The following is a 19,854-nucleotide window of genomic DNA, read 5'->3' as shown; positions in this document are numbered from 1 at the left end:
GCAGCCCTGCTGTGCTGCCCTTACCAGCAGCCTGCCTGGTGACCCCATGAGAGTGCAGTGGGCCCTCCGGGCTGACCGGCAGAGGCTGCCCACTGCCTCAGAGGGACCTCTCGCAGGCACCAGGTGGGTCTGGCCCCCAAAGCACCGAGGGGACAGGTGACAGGGCATCCGGACCTGGGTGCAGTCCAGCCCCTCACTCTGCTCCGCAGCCTGATGGGGTGGGTCAGCAGGCAGCGCTGCCGGGCCTAATGGAGCTGGCATTGATTTCCCGGCACTGGAGAGGGGTTGTAACCGGAAACTCCCCTCCCTGTCTGCTATATTTAGCACTGCAGGACCCGGCGGAAGCACAGCTTACTCCAGAACCTCGCCGGCTCTGTCCAAACCCCTGGCAGCCTGTCCCCAGCCTGGTCCCCAGGAGTGCCCTATGGGCCCAGAGCCCCTGGCCAGGCTGAGTGGCTGCACCCTTGCCCTCTGCACACAAGCTGGGCACTGCCCGCTTCAGAGCACACCCCAGCCCTTCAGAGCACAGCCAAGCCCCTCAGAGTGGGAGCCCTCCAGGCTGGGGGATGGGTGGCTCTGGGAGGCTGGAGGGTGCTGTGGTCCAGCGGGCCCCAGGACAATGACAAGGTCCCTTTCTAGAAGAGACTGGGGAGCCTGGTCTGGTGAGGGTTGGGGCTGGAGCCCTGGTCCCCGCTGGAGCCTCAGCCCCTCACCCAGCAAGGTGCAGCACCAGGGAGCAAATGCTTTTTGACAAATCTGTATAAGGGGCAAGAGTTCCCACTGCTGCCTTCTGGGAACTCAAACCAGGGTCCAGCTGCCTGGCATTTCTGGCTCAAGGGCTGCAGAAATTCCTGCAGGAAAGGGACCCCCTCTCCGATGCCTCCTATGTCCCCCTCCTCCCCAAGGGCGGGTGCGGCCACCTTCCTGACCTGGGTCCTCTCGTGGACATCATGAGGTCCAGGTAGTGGCTACCAGAAGGAGACAATGACAGGGAGCCACCCTGGGCAGGAGGGCAGGGACTGATCCCTTGGTACTGCCCTGATGCTCACCCACCTGCCCTGGGCCACGGATACCCAGGCAGGTCTCACTCCAAAGGACCTGGAGGGAGGCAGTGGGGTCGCCATTCCCCTGCTTGGCCAGATGGGCTGGGCTCTCTACCCTGAGGCTGGGCAGGCCAGTGGGCAGCGCTCCAGGCAGGTTGCGGCCCCTTCCAGGTTGAGCTTGAATCTTGAGATAAGTGCACATCCCTCACCGGGGCCTCCACGCTGAGACAACTCTGAGCTGGGGGCGCCTTGGCTGAAATGCAGATGCTGCAGGAACAGGCCCCACACAAGCCCTCAAAGTTCAGCCGCAGGGCCACTAGCCGCTGCGTGGCCAGCCCTTTCAATCCTTTCCTCCCACAGCTGGCCAAAAGCAGGAAGCTGGGAGCTGGACCAGGGAGGGGAACCTGGAGAGGCTGTTCCCTGGGTTCCCTCCTACGCTGGAATTCCCCCACCTCAGCCCAGCCACCATCCCCTCCCCTCACCTGCACCATGGCAGATCCTTGACCTCACCCCTGTGCCTGTCCCTTCCCCACAACCAGGGGTCTTTGTGAAAATGTAGGTCACTGCAGCCCACCCAGCTCAGTTGCTTTGGGTGACCCCTGTTGGGTCTTAGCGGGAGGACTCTCACGTCACCACTGGCCTTGGGTTGTAGTCAGGACCCTTTCCAGGCTCCGCTCCTGTGGCTCCACGGCCTTGACACGAGCTGTTCTCAGCTCCTGGCCTGGCTGACCTGTGCCCGTCCACCCTCTGGCGGCCCCATGCCAGATTCTGCATTACTTGTTTAAGTCCTCTGTCCACCCCTGGGCCAGGAGCTCCTGAGGGTGTGCAGGGATGGAGTCTCCCTTGTTCACCACTTAGCTGAGTGCCCAGCAGAGGCACCCAGCACCCCCTCTCCCACCATAGTGGGGCAGTGGGCATAGGTGGGGATGGAGCCCTGGGCCTCTGGAGCCGGGCAGGGGGCTCCTCTGTCCTAGGGTTTCCTTCTCTGGAGGACCTGAGGACCTGCCCCTAGGCCAAAGCACAGGAGGGGTGGCATCTCCACAGGGAGCCCCTCCCCCCGTAGGCGGTAATCACTGCCCACATACCGGAAGGTGGCAACTGGAAGGCTCTGAACACAGCTTGGATTCTCTTATTTGGTGGGGGTCTCTGTGCAGGCCTCATCCTGGTTTGTGTCTTAATCCCCATGAAGCCTACCCGCTACTAGGTTTGGGGTGGGCATTCTGAGTAAGCAGAGCCAGCTGAGGCGGGCATGGGGGCGCTCTGACCCACCCCTTTAGGGACCTTCAGCTGAGCCTGTGGCCTGGATCCTGGAGGGGCTGCTAAATAGGGATGAGGCAGGCAGACCCTGCATATGGGGTGTTCACAGGCCCTGTGCCTCCAAAGCTCTCTTCTTTCAGCCCTCAGCCCCAGCCCCATGGTGGCAGTGACTTGCTCCAGGCTGGGGGGCTACACTGTCACCCAGCTCCGGGCACAGGGCAGATTTGCCAGAGGAGCTAGGGGGAGAGAAGGCAGCTCGGTTATCACGGGGATGGGTTGAGGACCCCTCTGGTCCATGTGGGGATCTTGAACCACCAAAGTGACCCCTAGCCTTGGAAAGGACCGCGCTCAGTGGAGGAGAGGCAAGGTGCCCTTGGTATTGACCCTGTGGCGGAGCCTCGAGGTCACCCAGCGAGAGGGCAAGGAGGTGACTGCAGAGTTTGTGGAAGCCTGGTGACCAGGGTAGCAGGGGGAGGCCTCTCTTGGGGTAGCCTTCAGGCTGAGCTTGGGGGCGAGAGGCGGGAAACAGGGAATGTGGCCTGAGCATTTCCTGAGTGCATGGCCTGGCGACCCGAAGCCAGCGCCGCGCTGAGCAGTCTGCACCCTGGAGCATTTGTTGACTGGCTGCATGACTGGCGCGCCTCGCAGAGGGGAAGGCAGGGGTGTCGGAGGGGCGCAGCGCCCCCTGCAGCCGGCGTGGAGGCGGCAGGAGCGGAGCGGAGCGGGGGAGATTCCCGGAGGAGGTGGGGGGCGCGCAGCAGGGGCTGGGCACGGCTGTGGCCCCAGGGCCGCGCCACCCCGCGTGGGGGCCGAGCCCTGATCACAGCAGGAGGCGGCATCTCCTCTGGGACTGCGAGGAGCGCGGCGGTGGCGCACTGATGGGAGGGGACCACACGGCAACCTCGGGGCGCCCCACCCCCGGTTTCTGACACCCGGCGGGAGCCCAGGCGGAGGAAGGGAGGCCTCTTTGCGGCGCCGGCGCCCGCCTCGCCGACTCACGCGGAGGTGTGAGCGGGGCCCCAACGGCCCGCGCTGACCCCAAGGCCCCGTGCCCCCGCCGCCTGGGCGCCCTGGGAGGCGCACGCCAGGCCGGGGCGCTGGCAGGCGACGCCCTCCGCCGCCTTTAAAGCCTGGGGCGCCCCAGGACCCCCCCGGCCCCACCCCGCGGCGCGGCCCCGCCCCCTCATGCATATGCAGGTACGCGGGTGACGAATGGGCGAGCGAGCTGTCAGTCTCGTTCCGAACTTGTTGGCTGCGGTGCCGGGAGCGCGGGCGCGCAGAGCCGAGGCCGGGACCCGCTGCCTTCACCGTCGCCTCCGTCGCCGCCGGGTGGGAGCGGGACCGGGCAGCCGGAGCGCGGCCGCCCCTGCACGCCCGCCGCCCAGACCCGCGCGCCGCGGCGCTGCGCTCGACCCCGCCCGCGCCGCCGCCGCCTCTGCCGCTGCCGCTGCCTCTGCGGGCGCTCGGAGGGCGGGCGGGCGCTAGGAGGCCGGGGCGGCGGCTGGGAGCCGGGCGCGGGCGGCGGCGGCGGGGCCGGGCGGGCGGGTCGCGGTGGCAATGCGGGCGCAGGGCCGGGGGCGCTTGCCCCGGCGGCTGGTGCTGCTGCTGGCTCTTTGGGTGCAGGTGAGCGGGGCGGCGGGGGCGGCGGGGGTCGCGGACGGGGCACACCGGGCCGCCCCTCGGGGCCGGGCGGGCACTGCCTGGGGCCGCTGCGGTTCGGAAGCCCTCGAGGCTGCGCGCGGCGGCGGGGGCTCCGAGCGGGCGCGGCTGGGTGGGGGCGGGGCGGCGGGGCCTGTTCCCCCACCCGTGGCGCCCGGCCCGCCGACCCCGGCCCGCGCCTCCCTCCGCTCTCCCGCTGCCTTATTTTTAGGCGGCGCGGCCCATGGGCTATTTCGAGCTGCAGCTGAGCGCGCTGCGGAACGTGAACGGGGAGCTGCTGAGCGGCGCCTGCTGTGACGGCGACGGCCGGACAACGCGCGCGGGGGGCTGCGGCCACGACGAGTGCGACACGTACGTGCGCGTGTGCCTTAAGGAGTACCAGGCCAAGGTGACGCCCACGGGGCCTTGCAGCTACGGCCACGGCGCCACGCCCGTGCTGGGCGGCAACTCCTTCTACCTGCCGCCGGCGGGCGCTGCGGGGGACCGAACGCGGGCGCGGGCCCGGGCTGGCGGCGACCAGGACCCGGGCCTCGTCATCATCCCCTTCCAGTTCGCCTGGCCGGTACGTGTGCTCCACCTCCGTTCTCCAGCCCTTCCTTCTCCCTCCGCGCCCCGGCCCCTCGCGCTCCGCGTCCTCCCAGCACCTGCGGCTGGGTCTGCGTGCGAGCCGCGCGCGCCCAGGCGGGGCGGGGCCGGCAGGGGGCGCGTGCTCTGGGGGCTCGGTCCGCGCCTGGCCACGTGGGCGCGCCGGGGCCACGGGGCCACCGGGAGCGGGGTCGCGGCGGGGGCGGGGCGGCGGCGTCCCGCGTGCGCGGCGGCCTGCGGCGTGTGCCTGCGTCGCCCCGCGCGTGTCTGTCTGGGTGGGGAGGCGAGGCGAGGCGCCCAGGTCCCGGGCAGGCCGCAGAGGCATGTGCGCAGCGCGTGCTGGGGCTGGTCTAGGGCAGGCCCTGACGGAGCCGCCCCGGGCCCGTGGCCAGCCTGCGCTTGCCCTGCAGTTTCCTGGATGCCTGGGGGGCACGGGCGGGCGCCGTGGGACCTAGGCCCGGGAGAGCCTAACGCCTATGTCGGCGAAAGCCCCCGATGCTGGCCCAAGATCCTTCAGAAGCAGAGAGTGGGATCCTGGTGCTGTGATCTTCTGTGGCACTGCCCTGTTTGTGGATCTTGTTGGTTTTGTTACTCTTTGGAGGAGCAGAAACTGAGTTGGGGGCTCTCTGGTCTCCCCTGGCAGGTAGCCAGTCAGGCAGGGGCCCTGGCCTGGGCATGCTGGGAGGAAGGGCGGTAGGGGTCCAGTGTCACTGGGAAACAGGTACTCATCCCAGTGGGCTGGTGGGCGGGTAGTGGTAGGGGGGCAGGCCCAGGCCTTGGGCGCCTTACCTCATTCCCTGGAGCAGGGCCTTGCCCTGTTGCCCAGAGGTCCTTCCCTGCTTGGTCACTGTGCTGGGGGACTGGAACTGGGTGGGTGCTGGAATGAGAAAACCATGCAGACTTGTGATCAGGGAGTACATGGATCTGGCAGCCAGGAAGTGGCTCCAGCCAGCAGGAGGCACAGGAGTGTGCCCACCTGGTATCCTGGGCCCTAAAGAGATTGTGAGTTGAGGGCAAGCCCTGCCGAGGTCATGCCAGTTGAGCCTGCCGTGTCTGGCTCCCAGTCCTGTGCTGTACCTTTGAAGCTCTGGCTGGCGGCCTTGCCTGCTGCCCCTATCCTCACCCCTTTCTGAGCTCCCACCTGTGGAAGCTGGCCACAGTCCCCTTTGGCCATGTCCTCAACCCCTGAGCACCCCCCTGGGTATCCCTTGACCCGAGGGGCCTCAGAGTGGGGAAAGTGTCCCCCTGATGGAAAAGGCAGGGGCAGGCATGGGAGGGCCCAGGCAGTTGTGAGAAGCCCAGCCCCTCGCCCCCACAGCGGCTCGGCAGGCAGGTCTGAGCAGGGCCCGCAGCCTGTCATCTGCACCTGGGCCTGAGCCAGCGTGGCCCCACATCGCTACCTGAGGATGTGTTTTCTGCTCGAGTTGGCAGCAGTGGGTGTGGGGGCAGGGAGGTCTTGGAGGAATGTGGCGGGCTATCGCGTGTCCGCCCTGGCTCTTCGCCCTGCTGGCCAGCCGGTCAGGTGTGGGATGGGACTGGGCAGGCCCTTGCCTTCCTTGGAGTCTGGGCACTGGGTTTCGGGGCCAGCTCACCTCCCTGCCTCTTGCTTCCAGCCAGTTCCTCGAATGCCCCAGGAGGGGGCAGGCGGCCTGTCTCTGGGTTGGGGACTGGGGCAGAGGCATAGCTGCATGTTTGGGGGCAGCCCTGTTCTCCTGTCATGTAGCCTGGCTGCCGGGCGAGAGCTGTGCCATGATGCCAGCACCCTGGTATTTGCACTCGGGCGGCAGCAGCCCGTGGCCACACTGCCCTGACTTGCTGAGGTCCTGCTCTGTGCGGTGATCTGAGGTGTACTTGGCTGTGACAGGAAGTTCAGGCTCCCTGAGACTTGAGGGGTTTCAGCCTGGAGGCTAGGGTGGCATCCTGCCCAGGCCCATGGGACTCTTGGGCTCTGTGGAGTAAAGGGTATGAGAGGGCCTTGTGGAAGAGGAGTGGGGGAGTCTGGGCTCTGCATTCACTCCCTCTGCCCCCCGCTCCCTGAGTGACTCTGTCACCTTGTGGTCTCTGCTGGTGACCCAGGCCTGGCTGGATGGCCCTCTGCCCCCTGGCCTGGCTTCTTGGCCGGGGTCTGTGTGCTGTCTACGACTCATGGATCTGTGCTGGTCTCAGGCTCAGCTTCCCTTGGTGGGTGGGCCCAGGGTCTTAGATGTGGAGAGGTGGTGGACCACGTGCCAGCAGGCTGCCTGGCTGCCCCTCCTCTCCTGGCTCCACCCCTAGACGTCCCCAGGAGGCTGGTATCAGCCTGGGTTGGTCCTGGTGCCTGACTTGTAGCCGGCAGGGTAAGGCCACATTCTCCCGGTCGCGTGTGTGCACGCACCCCGGGTGCTCTGTAGGCGTGGCAGGTGGCGATGGAGGTTTGGAGAGGAGTAGTGTCATGGTGGGGGCAATAGGGAGCTTTGCTTTGGGGCCTGGTAGGTGGCAGGCCTAGGGGGCACCTGCTGGCTGAGGGAGGAGCAGGGTGGTGGCAGTTGGCTGTGACCTGGGCAGCCAGGGTCCTGCCCTCAGAGGTGCAGCTGGAAGCCGTGCCTGCCTGGCTGGCCCATCTCTGGAGCCAGGAGCCCAGGAGCCTGCCTGCCAGCGAGGGTCTCTCCTGTTCTGTCTCGGCATGTGCGTGCTGGGCTCCAGGGCAGCTGTGCGGGGTGGCGTGGGTGGAGCATGGTCCCCATGACAGATTTGGGCTTGTTGAGGAGAACGGGATGGGTGAGGGCCCTGCAGATATAGGAGGTGGGCCTGTGGCTGACCCTGTATCTGTCAGCTCAGGAGGCCTGAGGTCCTGGGCCATCAGAAGGTGCTGGGGCTGAGCTTTTCTCACCTGTGGAACGGGCGCGGTGGTGCTTTTTCATCGCGGGTCTCACGAAGTCAGATAGGGCTGCTGGGCTCCCAGCCTGGCTCCCAGAACTGTCCAGTACCTCCCCTTCCCAGCCTTCCCTCTCCTCTCCTCTCTTCGCCCTAGGGAGGAAGGCTCTTACAGAGCCTGCCTCCTGCTTCCAGCCCAACTGGGGCTCAAGGTGGGCCAGGCTGAGGTCTGTGCCTGGGGCCACCTAAGCTGCTGGAGGCAGGCATGAGGTTCAGCCCCACGCTGCTTCCTGTTTTTTCTGAGCTTGGGGCTGGGGCTGACAGGGCCCTGGCCTCCCCACCCTACCTTCAGGGGATCCCGTCTGCACACGGAGCCACCTTCTTCCCACACCTTCCCAGCAGGGACCAGGAGAGCTGGCTGGTCTGGTGTGGACCGTGGGTGTCTGGGTTCCTGTGTTGGGTGGGCATCAGTCTGCTCCTCCTGCCGTGGCCCTGGGGCCCAGAGCCCTGGGGGGAACTCAGAGCATGTCCGCCTTGTACACTGGGGGTCTTGTTCAAAGCTTTGGTATGGGGGCAGGGTGGGGCTTTCAGTGCCCAGGCAACATGGGGACCGTAGGAGCCAGGGAGGACTGCCCTTGGCTAGGGAGGTTTGGAGAGTGGGCTGGGGGTTTGTCACTGGTCCCTGAGAGTGGACTGAAGGGTCAAAGCTGCAGCATGATAGGAAGGCGGGGGTGGGGTGGGGGGTGCGGGTCGGGGAGCAGGCAGCAGGCCTGGGTGGGAGGGGACTGTGGCTCTCAGGGGCCCTCCTGGGCTGCTCCGTGGTGTCTTTATGAGAAGCAAGCTAGGTCAATGAAGGGGCGCTTGTGGAGCTGGCTCCGGCCTGAGCTGCTGGTGGTGGGGTGGGGGTGGGAAGACAAGAATCTGCAATCGCAGGCTCCAGCCAGGGTCCCTGTCCCCAGACCTAGGCCTGAGCGGGGTCCCTGTCCCCAGACCCCAGGTCCCAGCCAGGGTCCCTATCCCCAGACCCCAGGCCTGAGCGGGGTCCCTGTCCCCAGACCCCAGGTCCCCGCCAGGGTCCCTATCCCCAGACCCCAGGCCTGAGCGGGGTGCCTGTACCCACACTCCAGGCCTGAGCAGGGTCCCTGTCTCTAGACCCTAGGCCTGAGTGGGGTCCCTGTCCTCAGGCTAGAGGCCTGAGCGAGGTCCCTGTCCCCAGCCCCAGGACTGAGCGGGGTCCCTGTCCCCAGACCCCAGGCCTGAGTGGGGTCACTGTCCTGAGACCACAGGCCTGAGCAGAGTCCCTGTCCCCAGACCTCAGGCCTGAGTGGGGTTCCTGTCCCCACATCCCACGCCTGAGCGGGGTGTGGCTGGCATCAGTTGTACCCTGGGCTTTGTGGCAGGTGCTAGCAGGTCCTGGCTGCCACCGTCTTCACAGTGGGGGGCCTGGGACCTAGGGGGGGTGTGCTGGGGATGGGGAGGTGCACCCAGGCAAGGCCCTGGCTGGTCTCTGGTGTGGAGCATGGGTGTCTGGGTTCCTGCGTGAGGTGGGCTTTGGTCTGCTCCTCCTGCTGCGGCCCTGGGGCCCAGAGCCCTGGGGATGGTGTTTGCCCCCACCCCCTCTTCCCTCCCTCGGGTGACAATGGTGGCAGAGGCCTGGGCCTCTCAGAAGCTCAGGTTTCAGGAAATGTATCTGTGCTTGGAGCTCCTGGCGCCTGCACCAAGCCCGGTGCTCTGTGGGGGGCGGGAGACTGATGCAAGGCCGAGGGGAAGAAACCAAGTCAGGGCTTTGGGGGGGAGCAGGTCTAGGAGGCTGTGTTGGCCTGGACCATGCAGGGCCCTGGACCTGGAGTGCCCTGGGCTTTGGGGTGCCCTAGACCTGGGTGGCCTGAGTTTTGGGATGCTGTATATTGGGGGTACACTGGGCTGGGGTACACTGGACTTAGGGTGCCTGGGCTTTGGAGTACCCTGGGCCATGCAGTGCCCTGGGCTGGGGGTGCCCTGGACCTGGAGTGCCCTGAGTTTTGGGGTGCCCTGGACTGGGGGTGCGCTGGGCCATGGGGTACACAAGGCTGTGGGGTGTACTGGATCTAGGGTGCCCTGGGCTGTGGGGTACTCTGTGCTTTGGGTGCTCTGGGCCTGAGGCGTCCTGGGCTTTAAGGTGCCCTGGACCTTGGGGTGTGCTGGGCCATGCAGTGCTTTGGGCTCTGGGGTACCCTGGGCTTTCGGGGCCCTGGACCTAGGATACCTTGGACTTTGGGGTACCCTGGACCTGGGGTACTCTGGGTCTTGGGGTATATTGGGCCATGCAGTGCTTTGGGGCTCTGGGGTACCCTGGGCTTTGGGATGCCCTGGAACTGGGTGTCCTGGGTCTTGGGGTACCCTGGACCTGGAGTACCCTGGGTCTTGGAGTATGCTGGGCCATGCAGTGCCCTGGGCTGTGGGATACTCTGGGCTTTGAGGTGCCCTGGCCTGGGGTGGAACATCTATTGCCTTGTCTGCCTGTCCTCTGACTTGTGCCACTGCTGTTGCCCCTGCCTGGGGACAGGAGGAGGGGTTTAGACTTAGTCTTGAGGGTTTAGGCTGGGGAGGAGGCAATCAGATGGTGGGAGATGAAGTTGGGCTGGGGGTCTGCTTGTGCGGTGGGGGTGGGTCAGGCCAGGCTTGCAGGGAGAGGCTTAGCTGGGCCTGCAGGGATGAAGCCCTTCCCCCTTGGCCTCCAGAGGCTAGGTAGGGGCATAGCCCCACTAGGCTGGCCTCGAGGGAGGGCCTTGGTTCCTCTCCCTGCTTGCTGGGGAACCTGGGCAGGTGATGGGGCTGACCTGTCCCTAGATCCCCAGTCCACGCAGCCCCTATTGCCCCTGCCAGCACCAGGCCCACATCCCCACATGTCCCAGCCCCATTCCTAGAAGGGCAACATGCCCCTCACCCCCCACCCAACCCAGGCCCTATTGTCCCTCCTGTATTCTAGGGGTTTGGTGTTGACAAAACCCTGTCCCAGACCATGGCCTGCCAGGCAGGAAGGACAGGGGTGAGAGGTTGCTATTCCCAGAGGAGGCAACTGAGTCCTGGAAGGACAGGGGTGAGAGGTTGCTATTCACAGAGGAGGCAAATGAGTCCTGGAGGCTGGCCCCTGGGGAAGAAGAGGAGCTGGGAGGGCTGGCAGGTGGGGTGAGGCAGGTACCGCCCTGTCAGCCGGCTCAGGTTCGCTCTGGATAACTTCCTGCCATCCAGGTGTAGGGACCCCAGCTGGCGGGCGGCAAGGCCCTCTCGGCGGGCGGGCAGGCGCACGTCCCTGCGGGAGCAGGTAACCGGAGCCTTGGGCTCAGGCAAAGGTGGCAGTAATCTTACCTGAGTGCCTGGCATGAGGTTTCCTGGGAGTTGAGAGGAGCTCCCTGCTGGCCCTGAAGCTCAGGTGTGGCTGTACTGGGAGACCGGGAGGCCTGGCTTTCCTCTGCCACTGAGCTGCTCTCAGACCCATGCTGGCCCCATCCTCTCACCTCACTATTGCTGCTTCCTGGCCCTGCTGGTTCCTGTCCAGCGGCTAGAGTGACGGTTAAAGCCTGGTGGGTCCCAGTCCTCACTCAGACCCCAACAACAGACCTCACTCAGACCCCCAACATTCTTCACTCAGACCCCCGACAGACCTCACTCAGACCCCCAACAGTCCTCACTCAGACCCCCAACAACAGTCCTCACTCAGACCCCCGACAGACCTCACTCAGACCCCCGACAGACCTCACTTAGACCCCCAACAGTCCTCACTCAGACCCCCAACAACAGTCCTCACTCAGACCCCCAGCAGTCCTCACTCAGACCCCCAGCAGTCCTCACTCAGACCCCCAATAGACCTCACTCAGACCCCCGACAGTCCTCACTCAGACCCCCAACAACAGTCCTCAGACCCCCGACAGACCTCACTTAGACCCCCAAACAGTCCTCAGACCCCCAACAACAGTCCTCACTCAGACCCCCAACAACAGTCCTCACTCAGACCCCCAGCAGTCCTCACTCAGACCCCCAACAGACCTCGCTTAGACCCCCAACAGTTCTCACTCAGACCCCCAACAACAGTCCTCACACCCCCAGCAGTCCTCACTCAGACCCCCAATAGACCTCAGAGCCCCAACAACAGTCCTCACTCAGACCCCCAACAGACCTCGCTTAGACCCCCAACAGTCCTCAGTCAGACCCCCAACAACAGTCCTCAGACCCCCAGCAGTCCTCACTCAGACCCCCAATAGACCTCAGACCCCCACCAACAGTCCTCAGACCCCCAGCAGTCCTCACTCAGATCCCCAACAGACCTCACTCAGACCCCCACCAACAGTCCTCAGACCCCCAGCAGTCCTCACTCAGACCCCCAACAGCAGTCCTCAGACCCCCAACAGACCTCACTCAGACCCCCAACAATAGTTCTCACTCAGACCCCCAACAACAGTCCTCACTCAGACCCCCAATAGTCCTCACTCAGACCCCCAATAGACCTCACTCAGACCGCCAACAACAGTCCTCACTCAGACCCCCAATAGACCTCACTCAGACCGCCAACAACAGTCCTCACTCAGACCCCCAACAGTCCTCACTCAGTCCCCCAACAGCAGACCTCACTCAGACCCCCAACAGTCCTCACTCAGACCCCCAATAGTCCTCACTCAGACCCCCAACAACAGACCTCACTGAGACCCCCAGTAGTCCTCATTCAGACCCCAACAACAGTCCTCACTCAGACCCCCAGTAGTCCTCATTCAGACCCCAACAACAGTCCTCACTCAGACCCCCAACAGTCCTCATTCAGACCCCAACAACAGTCCTCACTCAGACCCCCAACAGTCCTCATTCAGACCCCCAACAACAGTCCTCAGACCCCCAACAACAGACCTCACTCAGACCCCCAACAACAGTCCTTACTCAGACCCTCAACAGTCCTCATTCAGACCCCCAACAACAGACCTCACTCAGACTCCCAACAACAGTCCTCACTCAGACCCCCAACAACAGACCTCACTCAGACCCCAACAACAGTCCTCACTCAGACCCCCAACAACAGACCTCACTCAGACCCCCAACAACAGTTCTCACTCAGTCCCCCAACAGTCCTCACTCAGACCCCCAACAACAGTCCTCACTCAGTCCCCCAACAGTCCTCACTCAGACCCCCAACAACAGTCCTCACTCAGACCCCCAACAACAGTCCTCACTCAGTCCCCCAACAGTCCTCACTCAGACCCCCAACAACAGTCCTCACTCAGACCCCCAACAACAGTCCTCACTCAGACCCCCAACAACAGTCCTCACTCAGTCCCCCAACAGTCCTCACTCAGACCCCCAACAACAGTCCTCACTCAGACCCCCAACAACAGTCCTCACTCAGTCCCCCAACAGTCCTCACTCAGACCCCCAACAACAGTCCTCACTCAGACCCCCAACAACAGTCCTCACTCAGACGCCCAACAACAGTCCTCACTCAGACCCCCAACAACAGCTCTCACTCAGTCCCCCAACAGTCCTCACTCAGACCCCCAACAACAGTCCTCACTCAGACCCCCAACAACAGACCTCACTCAGACCCCCAACAACAGCTCTCACTCAGTCCCCCAACAGTCCTCACTCAGACCCCCAACAACAGTCCTCACTCAGACCCCAACAACAGTCCTCACTCAGACCCCCAACAACAGCTCTCACTCAGTCCCCCAACAGTCCTCACTCAGACCCCCAACAACAGTCCTCACTCAGACCCCCAACAACAGACCTCACTCAGACCCCCAACAACAGTCTTCACTCAGACCCCCAACAACAGACCTCACTCAGACCCCCAACATTTCTCAGACCCCTGACAGACCTCACTCAGACCCCCAAAGTCCTCACTCAGACCCCTGACAGTCATCCACTTCGCTTAGCCTCAGGAAGGAAGTCCGTGCTGGGGTCTGGATCTATGGTATGACCCCACTGTCCCCGTGGGCTCTGCATTCTCAGCCCCTGGGCTTCCTTGTGGGCTCTGCGATGCAGCTCCTTCACTTCCTCATGCCCTGCAGCCGCAATCCCAACACCACCCCTTCAAAGCCTGGCCTGGCTTTTTTTTTTTTTTTTTTTTTTTTTTTTTTTTTTTTTTTGAGACAGAGTTTCGCCCTGGTTGCCCTGGAGTGCAATGGTGCGATCTTGGCTCGCTGCAACCTCTGCCTCCTGAGTTCAAGTGATTCTCCTGCCTCAGCCTCCCGAGTAGCTGCGATTACAGACACCTGCTACCATGACTGGCTAATTTTTGTATTTTTAGTATAGATGGGGATTCACTATGTTGACCAGACTAGTCTCGAACTCCTGACCTCAGGTATCTGCCTGCCTCAGACTCTTAAAGGATTACAGGCGTGAGCCACCGTGTCCCATTGGCCTGGCCTTATTAGAACAACAGCCCCTGCCCCCTGCTGCTTTCCCCGAGCCCCACTGGTCATAGGTTGTCATCCTTGGTGGCAGAGGCATGCCTGCTGCACACTTGATGTGAATGAATGAAGTAAGGAAGGAACCAAATGCCCGATGCCTGGGAAGCGGCTGGTTGCTCCAGCTGTCACCAGGGGTGGGGAAGGGCTTGGCCAGGTGCAGCTGCAAGGATGGTGCTCCCGGCAGACAGGTGGATAGGCTGGGATGGGTGAGTGGGGATGGGCAGGAGCCTCAGGAGCCCCAAGGGTGCTGTGAGCTGGGAGGGTGTGGACAGAGCTCTGGGGGTTGGGGGTGTGGATGGAGCCCTGAGGGGTGTGGATGGAGCTCTTCGTGGCATGTGGCTGGAGCTGATGGGGGCGATTTGTGGACAGAGCTCTTGGGGGGTGTAGACGGAGCCTTGGTGGGGGTTGTAGATAGAGTGCTGGGGGTGGGGTGGACAGAGTCCGGTGGGGGTACGGATGGAGCCTTGCGGGGAATATGGATGGAGCTCTTGGCGGCGTGTGGATGGAACTCTTCGGGAGTGTACAGAGCCCTGGGGGTAGTGTGGATGGAGGTCTTTGTGGGGTGTGGACGGAGCTCTGGGGAGGTGTGGACGGAACCTATTGGAGTGTGTTGGGGGTGTGGATGGAGCTCTGGGGGTGTGTGGATGGAGCTTGTTGGGGGTGTGGATGGAGCTCTGAGGGGTGTGGACGGAGCTCTGGGGAGGTGTGGACGGAACCTGTTGGAGTGTGTTGGGGGTGTGGACGGAGCTCTGGGGAGGTGTGGACGGAACCTGTTGGAGTGTGTTGGGGGTGTGGATGGAGCTCTGAGGGGTGTGGACGGAGCTCTGGGGAGGTGTGGACGGAGCTCTGGGGAGGTGTGGACGGAACCTGTTGGAGTGTGTTGGGGGTGTGGACGGAGCTCTGGGGAGGTGTGGACGGACCCTGTTGGAGTGTGTTGGGGGTGTGGATGGAGCTCTGGGGAGTGTTGATGGAGCTCTGGGGAGTGTGGACGGAGCCTGTTGCGGGGTGTGGATGCAGCTCTTTGGGGGTGTGGACGGAGCCCTGTTGGGGGATGTGGATTGAGTTATTGGGGGTGTGGACGGAGCTCTGTTGGGGAGTGTGGGTGGAGCCTGTTGGGGGGTGTGGACGGAGCTCTTGGTGGGGTATGGATGCAGCTCTTTGGGGGGTGTGGACGGAGCCCTGTTGGGGGATGTGGATTGAGTTATTGGGGGTGTGGACTGAGCTCTGGGGGGTATGGATTGAGCTCGGCGGGGGTGTGGATGGAGCTCTGTGTGGGGGTGTGGAAGGAGCCTGTTGGGGGGTGTGGATGGAGCTCTGTGTGGGGGTGTGGATGGAGCTCTGTGTGGGGGTGTGGATGGAGCTCTGTGTGGGGGTGTGGATGGAGCCTGTTGGGGGGTGTGGACGGAGCTCTGTGTGGGGGTGTGGATGGAGCTCTGTGTGGGGGTGTGGATGGAGCCTGTTGGGGGGTGTGGAGGAGCTCTGTGTGGGGGTGTGGATGGAGCCTGTTGGGGGGTGTGGATGGAGCTCTGTGTGGGGGTGTGGACGGAGCTCTGTGTGGGGGTGTGGATGGAGCCTGTTGGGGGGTGTGGATGGAGCTCTGTGTGGGGGTGTGGACGGAGCCTGTTGGGGGGTGTGGATGGAGCCTGTTGGGGGGTGTGGACGGAGCTCTGTGTGGGGGTGTGGACGGAGCTCTGTGTGGGGGTGTGGATGGAGCCTGTTGGGGGGTGTGGATGGAGCTCTGTGTGGGGGTGTGGATGGAGCCTGTTGGGGGGTGTGGATGGAGCTCTGTGTGGGGGTGTGGATGGAGCCCTGTGTGGGGGTGTGGATGGAGCCTGTTGGGGGGTGTGGATGGAGCCTGTTGGGGGGCGTGGATGGAGCTCTGTGTGGGGGGTGTGGATGGAGCCTGTTGGGGGGTGTGGATGGAGCCTGTTGGGGGGTGTGGATGGAGCTCTGTGTGGGGGTGTGGATGGAGCTCTGTGTGGGGGGTGTGGATGGAGCTCTGTGTGGGGGGTGTGGACGGAGCCTGTTGGGGGGTGTGGACGGAGCCTGTTGGGGGGTGTGGACGGAGCCTGTTGGGGGGTGTGGATGGAGCTCTGTGTGAGGGTGTGGATGGAGCCTGTTGGGGGGGTGGATGGAGCTCTGTGTGGGGGTGTGGGCGGAGCCTGTTGGGGGGTGTGGACGGAGCTCTGTGTGGGGGTGTGGACGGAGCTCTGTGTGGGGGGTGTGGATGGAGCTCTGTGTGGGGGTGTGGACGGAGCTCTGTGTGGGGGTGTGGACGGAGCCTGTTGGGGGGTGTGGACGGAGCCTGTTGGGGGGTGTGGATGGAACTCTGTGTGGGGGTGTGGACGGAGCCTGTTGGGGGGTGTGGATGGAGCTCTGTGTGGGGGTGTGGATGGAGCCTGTTGGGGGGTGTGGACGGAGCTCTGTGTGGGGGTGTGGATGGAGCCTCTTGGGGGGTGTGGATGGAGCTCTGTGTGGGGGTGTGGACGGAGCTCTGTGTGGGGGTGTGGACGGAGCCTGTTGGGGGGTGTGGATGGAGCTCTGTGTGGGGGGTGTGGATGGAGCCTGTTGGGGGGTGTGGACGGAGCTCTGTGTGGGGGTGTGGATGGAGCTCTGTGTGGGGGTGTGGACGGAGCTCTGTGTGGGGGTGTGGACGGAGCTCTGTGTGGGGGGTGTGGATGGAGCCTGTTGGGGGGTGTGGATGGAGCCTGTTGGGGGGTGTGGATGGAGCTCTGTGTGGGGGGTGTGGACGGAGCCTGTTGGGGGGTGTGGATGGAGCCTGTTGGGGGGTGTGGACGGAGCCTGTTGGGGGGTGTGGACGGAGCTCTGTGTGGGGGTGTGGACGGAGCCTGTTGGGGGGTGTGGATGGAGCCTGTTGGGGGGTGTGGACGGAGCCTGTTGGGGGGTGTGGACGGAGCTCTGTGTGGGGGTGTGGACGGAGCCTGTTGGGGGGTGTGGATGGAGCTCTGTGTGGGGGGTGTGGACGGAGCCTGTTGGAGGGTGTGGATGGAGCCTGTTGGGGGGTGTGGATGGAGCCTGTTGGGGGGTGTGGATGGAGCTCTGTGTGGGGGGTGTGGACGGAGCCTGTTGGGGGGTGTGGATGGAGCCTGTTGGGGGGTGTGGATGGAGCCTGTTGGGGGGTGTGGATGGAGCTCTCTGTGGGGGTGTGGATGGAGCTCTGTGTGGGGGTGTGGATGGAGCCTGTTGGGGGGTGTGGATGGAGCCTGTTGGGGGGTGTGGATGGAGCTCTGTGTGGGGGTGTGGATGGAGCCTTGGGAGGCATGTGGACAGAGCTCTGGGGATCGTCTGGTGCCTGTAGGCAGAGGTTTGCAGACCCTGGTAGCCTCAGAGATGGGCGGGGACTGGGCCCCGTGGCCTGGCAGCACCATGGCGGATGTGGGAAAACAGGTTTAAGGGAGACCTAAGAGGTGGGATTGAGGGCCTGGTGACAGCTTGACGTGGCTAGGGAGGGTTCTAGGAGTGTGTTGGGGATGGCCCCCCACTTCCATCATGTGCTCCCAGCGGCATGAGGCTCCTCAGGCCATCCCTGGGTGTTCTGCCGGCAGGAGCTCAGGAAGGGAGGCCAGGGTTGCACAGCTGTGAGTGAGGCCTAGGTTGGCTGCTGTGTTGGGCCCTAGGTGTCCATATTTGAGGGACAGTCGGAGGTGTGGGGCGGGGGCTAGGTGGGGGTCCTGGAGGCTGGGCTGGGTGTGGCTGGCAGCAGGTTGGTTAGGGGAGGGGCTGGACGTGGAGTGTACTCTTCTGAAACATCTTGGGAGGCCAGGCCTGTCCTTAGCTGGATGGGGCCGAGGCACCGGGGCAGGGGTGGGGGAGGGGCTGGCAGGCGTGGGGTTGGGCCTTGCTGGGGAAGTATGGTTTTCCCCAGCATAGCCAGGCCTTGGAGCTGGGTGGATGGGGGGCGCTGAGGGATGGACTGGCCTGGCCTGCCCGGACACTGCCCGATGCAGCATCCCCTGGGGTGGGAAGCCAGCAGGCCTGGAGGTGGCTCAGCCCCAGCCCCCTCCTGTGGGCCCTACCCAGATGGAGCCAGGGCTGGGCTCAGGGGCCACGGGCACACCAGGGGTGGAGCTGTGGGATTCCTGGGCAGTGAGGGCTGAGAGGCCGTGGCATGTGGGTACCCAGTGCTGGGCAGTACAGGGCATGTCCTGGGGGTCGCACCTGTCCGAGCATGCCTGTGAGTGACAGTCTCCGTGGACTGCACTAGGTGGAGCAGGGGGCCTGCCCTGTGGTCTCTTTGCTTGACTGACAGCATCGGCTGTCACCATGGCTGGGGTACAAGGGCCAGGTGGCCCGGGGGCAGAGCGGGAGTAGTGGCCATGGTCTGAGGCTGTGCTGGGCAGTCCCAGGACCTCTTGGCCTCAGTTTCCCCAACTGTACCGCAGGGGCTTCTCCTGCCTCGTGTCCTGTGTGGGGGTGGAGGTGGGTGTGGGTTTGCCTGTGTGCTATGTACCTGCAGGACCTGAGCTCGGGCCTGTTAGGGACTCTGGCTGGGTGTCCTGTACTTGGCCACCCCGTGCACCTGGTAGAGGCTGCCGGCGTGGCAATGGGGCCCCACATTCTCTCGTGTGGTCACCCCCAGTGAGGCGCCAAGGGGTGTTCCACCGGAAACGCTCAGGTCCCGGCTACCTGTGGGCCCCAGTCTGTGGCCACTCCAGCCAGGCTGCCCCTTGCCCACCTCTCCCCCGGTTGCTCTTCCCGTGCTCCATGCTGACTTGAGCCAGCTCAGGGCAGGCTGGGCCTCTGGCACCCCAGCGGTAGGGAGCCCAGGCCCCTGAGCCCAAATGGCCTGGAGGGGCAGTCTCCCTCCCTTGAGCTGGGTTATTTTGGGGTCTGCAGAGGATGTGGCCTGAGGATGAGGAGGGTGGTGGGTCCTGTGAGGAACTCTAGGAGGGGGTCCCTGGCTGGGGAGGAAAGGCCAGAGCCTGGCAGACCCAGGGGCAGGTTGGAGCCCTGGGCCCTGTCCCACCCTGAATAAAGCAGGCAGGTGTGGCCTCTGGCACCTGACCCACCTCTCCATATCTACAGCGCTCTTTCACCCTCATCGTGGAGGCCTGGGACTGGGACAACGATACCACCCCGAATGGTGAGTGAGCCCTGGGCCAGGTGGCAGCGCCTCTCAGCTTCAGGGCACCTGTGGCGGGGCCCATGTCCTCTGCCTGCTTGAGACAAAGCCTTTCTTTACTCTGAGGATCATGTGTGCTGTTTCCCTTTTTGCTCTGGCTGCCAGGAAGCTCTGCCACGTTTGGGATTTGAAGAGCTGTGCATGCACTCTCTTCCCCAGTCCTGGCTTTGCCTATGTTGTTCTCCTATCGGGTGTGCTCTTTTGGGGCCCACGTCAGTGACTTAGTGGAGGGGACACCCTTGAGTGTCTCTCTGGCTTTGTAGCCCCCTCTACCTGTCTGTACTGGAGCATGGAGCCTTTGTGGCCCTCTCCCTGAGGCCCACCTGCTAGCTGGCTGACCTGGGCAGGGGCTCTGCAGGGCCCCGCAGGGGTAGTGGGGGATGACTTCTATGGGTGGATGCGGAAGTACCCGCAGGCCGAGGGAGCTGCTCATGTGAAGGCTCAGACAGGAGCACGCTTGCTGTGCAGGAGGGGCTGCCGGGGCCGGGCTCAGATCATGGGGGCTGGCACACCACTGAGAAGACACGGGCTCTGTCTGGCAAGCTCTGGCTGCCTTATGGAGGGTGGGCTGTGGGGCCAGGACGGAGACCGAGGAGGAGCTGCGCCATGAATCTGGGCGTGTCAGGGTGACCTGGACCAGGGGCAGTGTGAGGGAGTGAGGGAGACTCTGGCTGCTCTCAGAAGTGGAGACACAGGGTTGGCCAGTGGGTTGGAGGTGGTGAGAGAGCAGGGCCAGGGCATCCTGGCTGCCAGCAGAGTGGAGGGGCTGTTTACAGGGCAGGGATGGTGGCAGGGGTGCCCAGGTGGGGAGTAGCAGCTGTGGGGACCCCAGCGACTCAGGGCAGTGGTGTTCCCTGAGGGGGTGGCAGGGGAACAGTTG

General features: G+C 64.2%; 1 protein-coding gene across 2 annotated transcripts in view; it reads left to right on the top strand.

Annotated features, from left to right (window-relative positions):
* Positions 1-3,508: 3,508 nt before the first annotated feature.
* JAG2 (jagged canonical Notch ligand 2) overlaps positions 3,509-19,854 on the top strand; it is a 31,552-nt gene continuing 15,206 nt past the window's right edge. Inside the window, exons 1-3 of one of the 2 annotated variants that reach the window (XM_073011380.1) lie at positions 3,509-3,923; positions 4,171-4,521; positions 18,878-18,935. In XM_073011380.1, the coding sequence (XP_072867481.1) occupies positions 3,858-3,923; positions 4,171-4,521; positions 18,878-18,935 (475 nt within the window). In that variant the 5' untranslated portion in view covers positions 3,509-3,857. The remainder of the gene's footprint in view (positions 3,924-4,170; positions 4,522-18,877; positions 18,936-19,854) is intronic. The other variant, XM_073011381.1, reaches the window with a different exon arrangement.

The sequence above is a fragment of the Chlorocebus sabaeus genome, chromosome 24, assembly GCF_047675955.1.
Source record: "Chlorocebus sabaeus isolate Y175 chromosome 24, mChlSab1.0.hap1, whole genome shotgun sequence".
NCBI lineage: Eukaryota > Metazoa > Chordata > Mammalia > Primates > Cercopithecidae > Chlorocebus > Chlorocebus sabaeus.
The sequence above is the reverse complement of the archived record's forward strand: the minus strand, read 5'-3'. Positions and strand labels throughout refer to the sequence as shown.